General features: G+C 58.0%; 1 protein-coding gene across 7 annotated transcripts; it reads left to right on the top strand.

Annotated features, from left to right (window-relative positions):
- Positions 1–5,266, top strand: ATXN7L3 (ataxin 7 like 3). Of its 7 annotated transcripts, none has more exons than XM_079797975.1 (13): positions 1–465; positions 1,806–1,916; positions 2,213–2,345; positions 2,509–2,680; positions 2,865–2,962; positions 3,148–3,170; positions 3,451–3,517; positions 3,670–3,755; positions 4,051–4,119; positions 4,391–4,434; positions 4,694–4,765; positions 4,859–5,016; positions 5,111–5,266. In XM_079797975.1, exons 2-13 carry the CDS (start codon positions 1,866–1,868, stop codon positions 5,257–5,259), a joined length of 1,122 nt encoding a protein of 373 aa, XP_079654101.1. In that variant the 5' UTR covers positions 1–465; positions 1,806–1,865; the 3' UTR covers positions 5,260–5,266. The 7 variants fall into 7 exon arrangements, with proteins under 7 accessions (XP_079654101.1, XP_079654106.1, XP_079654105.1 ...); XM_079797980.1 differs by having other exon boundaries at positions 3,727–3,755; XM_079797979.1 differs by having other exon boundaries at positions 3,472–3,517.
- Positions 5,267–6,799: the final 1,533 nt, after the last annotated feature.

The following is a 6,799-nucleotide window of genomic DNA, read 5'->3' on the forward strand; positions in this document are numbered from 1 at the left end:
GGTTGGAGCGCGCTCGCGCTTGGCCTCGAGCCCGCGCGGAGGGAGGGGGAGAGGGGCGCGCGCGCGCACGCTCGCGCTCTCGCCTGCTCCATCCATCCATCCTCCGGTCGCGGCACGCGCGCGCGCTCTGGGCTCGCGCCGCACCCCCCGCCCGGGAGAGGCGGGCTGGAGTGGGGGGCGGGGGGAGGGGCGCGCGGACGGCGCGCGGACTGCGCGCGGGCGGGGTGAGGTGAGGAGGAGGAGGAGGCGGCGACGGGACGAGAAGGGAGGGGAAGGGGCCATGGCCGCCCGGTGAGGCGGCGAGGCGGGGGGGCGGCCCGACCCTCCGGCCCCGGGCCCTGGGCCCCGGGGAGAGGCGAGGACGGACCGACGGACATGGGGCTCCGGAGCAGCCGCCGCCGCCGCCGTCGCCGGAGGACGCGGCCCTGAGAGGCCGCCGGGCCCCGGCGCGGCCCCCCGGGCGGGGTAAGTACGGGACGGAGACGGACGGGGGAGGGGCCTGCGGGAGGCGGGGGGCGGGGTCCGAGGCGGGGCTTGGGCCCCCTCCCCCCCAGGTCTGGGTCAGCGCCCCTTCCCCTCCCCCCGGCCGACGCGGAAACGCCCGGCTTCCCCCGGCTTCCCGGCCCGGCCGGGGGCCCCTGCTCTCCCCCTGTCTGGGTCCCCCTTGGGCGGGGCGGGGCAGGGCCGGCCGGGGAGGGGGCGCGGGGCCTTTGTTAGGAAGCCAGGCCCCAGCCCCCGGGACAATAGAGACACCCTCCCGGACTCCTCTGCCCGGCCGTCCGGGGCTGTCGGCGGGTGGGAAAGGAGAGGGGCCGGGAGGCGTCCCACTCTGTCCACTCTCTGAGGGTCGGTCTGTCCCGGACCGGCGCCGGCCCTCCGGCGGCTCGGCTCTCCTCCCCCAGTCGGTATGATGCAGCAGCAGTGCCGCAGGGACGGGGGACGAGCCGAGGCCCGGCCCCCTACCCTCCCAAGTGCCCCTGGCTCATTTGTCAGTCCCCACCCCGCTCTAGGCCGGCTGCTCCTTAAACTCGTACCCACCGTTCCGAGGGGCCCCGGACTGTGGGCGCTGTTTCTGAATCCTTTGGTGGGGATTCCTGGACTTTGGGGCTCTTGGAGAGACTTCCGGGCAGATCCTGAGGGAGGGAGGGTGGTTATCTAAAAGAAGAACAGGTAAGGGGAGTGCCCACTCCTGGCATGTCATCCCACCGGGCTCTACCCCCTCTTGCTCATGGTGACTAGAAATGCCCCTTTAGCTCTAGGTTTCTGTGGACTTTGCTTCCCTCCTACAGTGGAAGGCTTGTTTCAAGGGAAGTCATTGGGGTGAAGGTTGTAGGGTCTTAGGGCCATTCCTACTTCTGGTAGCAGTACCCCCCCAAGTGGACATCCTGGCTGAAAGCAGAGGTGACTCTTAAGGAGAGCCTAGGGAAAGGGGGGGGGTGTATTTAGGAGTCTGTGCAGTTCTTTGCCACACCCTATGGGGCCTTAGAGTTCCTTCTCCTCCCCCTGCTGCATTGCACCATGGGTATCAAAGAGGGTTTTGAGTTTTGGGGACCTGGGGTGAGCTGCTGCCTCCTATAGACCCAGACTCTGATTAGCAGTAGAGCCAGGGCCCGAGTTAAGGCCTGGGAAGGCCGTCTTTGGGTTTCAGGCCTTGAAGGACCATCCAGACTTAGTGAGCCTAGGCCTTAGGGGGGGGTATATCCTGATGCCAGGATTGAGCTCTGGGCATCGAGGTATGGAGGGGAGGTGGCAATGTTCAGAGGTGCCTTGGACTCATACCAACACCCCCACTCCCATGTGTGCAGCCGTGTTGCCGCCCGCTGTGCTATGAGCAGTCAGAGCGCCGTCTCCACAAGAGTTTACAAATGAAAATGGAGGAAATGTCTTTGTCTGGCCTGGATAACAGCAAACTAGAGGTGAGGGCTCCCCCACGTGTGCCTCTAGTTCTTTCTCTTGATGTCTCTACGTTGTTATATCTGACATCCAAACCAAAGAGGAATTTGGGTAGTCAGCCTTGTTCCTTAAATGGAATAGGGCCAGCTGAAAAGGCCCAAGGATTCAGAAGAAAGAAGGCGAAGTCAAGATGAGAGAAATGGCAAAGAAAGCATTATTTTTGGCCAGGCCCATTTGGCAAGAGATTTGGTTGGTGAGAGTTGCTTCAGTCCACGGGGCTGTGACTCTCGTGATTGTGGATGTTCTCCCCTGCACCCAGGCCATCGCTCAGGAGATATACGCTGACCTGGTCGAGGATTCTTGTTTGGGATTCTGCTTTGAGGTACACCGGGCTGTCAAGTGTGGCTACTTCTTCCTGGACGACACGGATCCTGATAGCATGAAGGATTTTGGTGAGCTTCAGGGTTGAAGAGAGCAGTCCTGGTAGTGCTTGGAGGTTCCTCTGGAAATCACATCACACGTAGAGCCTGGAGCTCCTGTGAGCTTAGGCAGGGAGTTGGAAGAGGCCACGGGTGGGAATGCCCACCCTGATCGCCACGCCTCTCCTGTCCCCAGAGATCGTGGACCAGCCGGGGTTGGACATCTTTGGACAGGTTTTCAACCAGTGGAAGAGCAAGGAGTGTGTTTGCCCCAATTGCAGCCGCAGCATTGCCGCTTCCCGCTTTGCTCCCCATCTGGAGAAGTGCCTAGGAATGGGTCGGAACAGCAGCCGAATCGCCAACCGCCGGTGAGGGCTTCTCCTCCTGGTGAAACCAGAGCTGCTCATCATTTGCAGCTTATACCATGGTGTAGTCCCTTGGGGGCATTTGTAGGGTACAGAGGGTGGGTGGGCATGCTTGGCCCCAGATGCTCCACTATATGGGGGTAAGAGAGGTGGCAGCCTTGGCCTCTCTCTTTCCTACCTTTGTCAGGATTGCCAACAGCAACAGCATGAACAAGTCTGAGAGCGACCAAGAGGATAATGATGACATCAATGACAACGACTGGTCCTATGGCTCAGAGAAAAAAGGTGTTTGGGGATCTGGGGAAACTTGGAGGGCATTGGGGGTAAGGTGGGCCAGAGGGAATTGGGTAACAAAACTACATTTTGTTATCTTGAATGAGGGCAGAGAATGTAGTTTTGTACTTTTCTTTCGGTGCCCTTAGATTGGGAACTTAAAGTGACCCTGCCCTTTATCCTTTTGTCCTACACAGCCAAGAAGAGAAAATCAGACAAGGTGAGAGCCGGGGCAAGCATGAGGGAAATTTGGGCAAAGGACAGATACCCTCCCCTTTGGGCAGGGAGTCCTCGGGTATCTTGACTCAAGTCTGAGGTCATTGGGTACCTCTGGGTTCTGGGATGGGGGTGTCTTTGGTGGGCAGGAGGGCAGCAGAGGCTTTGGGAGGATGGGGGTGGAAATGGGTAGAAAGAGTAGAAATTTGAGGATGTTTCTTTGTCAAATCTTTTTTCCTTCCCTGGGTTCTCGGCTCCCCCTTATCGTTACCCTTTCCCCAAAGCTATGGTATCTCCCATTCCAGAACCCCAATTCCCCTCGAAGATCCAAGTCTTTAAAACACAAAAATGGTAAGTGGGGCTGTAATAACGTTAGTGATTCTAGCTGTGTTTTCTGGGATTCATTGCTGGAGGGTGGGAGGTGGGAGGCTTGGGGGACAGGGGTATCGAGGGAGGGCCTGTGATCCTTCTGTCACCCCCACTTCCTCTCTGGTTATTTTCAGGGTTCTCTGTCTGTACCTCTGCATCAAACACCCTTCCCCTTCTTTTTTCTTCTTCAGGGGAACTTAGCAATTCGGATCCTTTTAAGGTGAGTGAGTGGGGGCTGCCCCTCTTAGGTTCCCTCTCATTTTCCTTGTTGTGGGTTGGGTGGGATTTAGACAAGTGGGGATCAGAATGCTGACAGCCAGAAGCACTCAATGGGGTATTGAGATCTTGCATATTTATGTTCTTTCTGGGCCCCAGCCCCTCACCATGTGCAGGTGGGATGAAAAGAATCATTGAAAAACTGCTGGGAAGTCTTAGAGGGACTGGTCTGCACCCCATCCCCACCCTCTTTTCTTTGGCTGCTGCCTCTCTAACCTGTACCTCTGGTTCTCCCCCAGTATAACAGCTCAGCTGGGATCAGCTACGAGACCTTGGGACCGGAGGAGCTGCGTAGCCTGCTCACCACGGTGAGGAACCAGGGAAGGGAGGCCTTTGGGAGTGGGCTGAAGCCACAGGCAGTGGTCAAGGCCCTGGAGAAAGCTGGTGACATAGCAATCAGGGCCATATAGTTCTTCTCTGGAATTAGGTTTCCTGGCCAATGGTGGTCTGGGGCCGTCTGCTCTGGCCACCTTGGGGCCATTTCTGCATGTGCCATCTAGCATTTATACAGAAGGAAACATCTAGTGTCTAGAGTAGGTTCTCCTCCATCCCTCCTTTCAGCTTATATTCCTCTTCCAGCAATGTGGGGTGATTTCTGAACACACCAAGAAGATGTGCACAAGGTGAGCTCAGAACCTAGAAAGGGGGCCAGGGGCCCTCCTGCACTCACCCTGGGCATGGGTTGGGAGTACCCCTGGACTTGAGCAAAGGGACTCCCACCCTTCTCCTCCCCTCCTCTAATGATCAGGCCTTAGGCCACAATCTGGGGGCTCTCTGTTCATCCCTTCCCTATTGTCCATCCCTCCCACCTCTGCTGAGGGGAGGGGCTTCACCTTAGAGCCTTCCTGCCTTGTTGGGGTCTGATCGTTCTCTCCCCACCAGGTCCCTGCGCTGCCCCCAGCATACGGATGAGCAGCGGCGAGCCGTGCGGATTTACTTCCTTGGACCCTCCGCGTAAGTGACCCTCCAAGAGGGGTTGTGGGTTTTGAAAGGTTAGGATGATAATTGGTATCTGTAAAGCTCTTCTCTGGCCCATCCCCTTTCCAGTGTCCTTCCAGAGGTCGAGAGTTCCCTGGATAATGACAGCTTTGACATGACTGACAGCCAGGCCCTGATCAGCCGGCTTCAGTGGGATGGCTCCTCTGATCTCTCACCCTCTGATTCAGGCTCCTCCAAGACGAGTGAGAATCAGGGATGGGGTCTAGGTAGGTGATCCAGCTGGGTCCAAAGCAAAGGAGTGGGGGCATCTTGTGTTCTGCCACAACCTTGCCCTCATTCCTTGTGCCTCTTTCTCTTCAGGTACCAACAGCTCTGAGTCACGGAAAACCAAGAAAAAGAAATCCCATCTGAGCCTGGTAGGGACTGCCTCCGGCCTGGGCTCTAACAAGAAGAAAAAGCCAAAGCCACCGGCACCCCCAACGCCCAGCATCTACGATGACATCAACTGACTTGGGTGCAAGGGATAGCCTTTGGCTAAGCAGAGCCCTCTCTCCCGACCCCCACCCAGGTGGCATAGCCTGGCAAATGGACGGCTGTTGGGGGTCTGGGCTTGGGAAGCTTGGTGGGCCAGGCAGGCAGAGGATCCAATTATGCGCCCCTGGGGGGTGTCAGGATCCTCTGCGAGGAGTACGACCCCTCGGCATGCAGGACTCAGACCTGGACATACTATGCCTTGGACATAAGTTTGGTGGGGAGGCGGTTTTCATATTTATTCTGTGAGTTACTGGATGTCCAGCTAGGCCAGGGGCCTGACCTGGGCACTCTGCCAGGGCACTGCCTGCCCCCCAACCCAGGAACTGGACTAAGCCCTGCCGAGGAGCATTGCGGCTACCTGGGAGGCTGTGGGTTAGAAGCTGAGCCTGGAGGGGGCCGCCCCCAGCTGCCCTCAGCAATGTGAATGGGTCCGGTGCTTGGAGCTGAGGGGCAGGGCTGGGCATGTCCTGTCTGTGTGCAGAATCCTATCAAATGCCCCAAATCCCAGGGGTAGGCAGGCACAGTGAGCTGTCTGCTGAGGTAGGCGTCCAGAACTGCCGCTGCCTTCCCTGCCCCTCACAGGGGCAGCCCTTTCCCCTCAGTCCCCATGGGCCTCCTCAGCAGCAGGAGCTGTCCTTTTGTTGTTGGGTGCCAGGAAAGGGCCTCCAGCCTCTACAGCTTCAAAGACTGGGCAAGGGGAGGGAGGAAGAGGGAGTTGTGTATCAAAATGACTCCCCCTACCTTTTCTCCCTGATCCAGGGCTGGTGAGGAGTGGGGCCCCAAGGTGAGAGGGAACGGTGCTGCTTTATTTGAAATGTTTTCTTACCTCATTCCCTGCCCCAGGAAGGGGCTCAGCCTCACCCTCCTGGGGTGGCCCCATGTTCCTCCTGCCTACCCTGCCCCATTGGCCTTCCAGGGCAGCCCATGTTCCCAACTGCTGCTTGCTACCCCCTCTTCCACCTTGACCAGCTTCAGTTCCTCTCGATGCTCCTGCCTCCAAAGCCTGCCCTGTTTCCCCTTCCTTAGCCGCTTTTAAGTTATTTATTCTGTACTTGTGGTTTGGGGCTCTGAGGAAAATCCTGATCTTTACCTCTTCCCCTTTGCTAGGAGTGGGGTGGGAAGAGGGTAGTCTCTGTGCTCTGGGTTATCAGTAGAGGGGAAGGGATATCATGTCTAGGCATTGACCTTCTGTGGACTGTCATGCCAGTGTGCCCACCTGCCTGGTCTACATCCTAAAGAGATGTGCAATCCCACCTCCATGCGGGCACCATCACTCCCAGGAGCTGAGTTGGAGGAATGCAGACTGGGCTGGGAGCAGAGCTGACTGACACAGGTGGAGTTGACCCTAAGCCAAGTTCTCTGGCATTTGCTGGATGTGTCCCCTGCCCTCCTCCCAGGAGGAGTTATCCCACATTGGGTAGCTAGTACCCAGGACTTGTTGGACTGATTTGGGTTAGGGATCCTAGAGGGTTAAGGGAGCAACATAGATGGGGTTGTAGTACCCTGTCTGGAACC

The sequence above is a fragment of the Cnephaeus nilssonii genome (assembly GCF_951640355.1).
Source record: "Cnephaeus nilssonii genome assembly, chromosome: 19".
NCBI classification, from domain to species: domain Eukaryota; kingdom Metazoa; phylum Chordata; class Mammalia; order Chiroptera; family Vespertilionidae; genus Cnephaeus; species Cnephaeus nilssonii.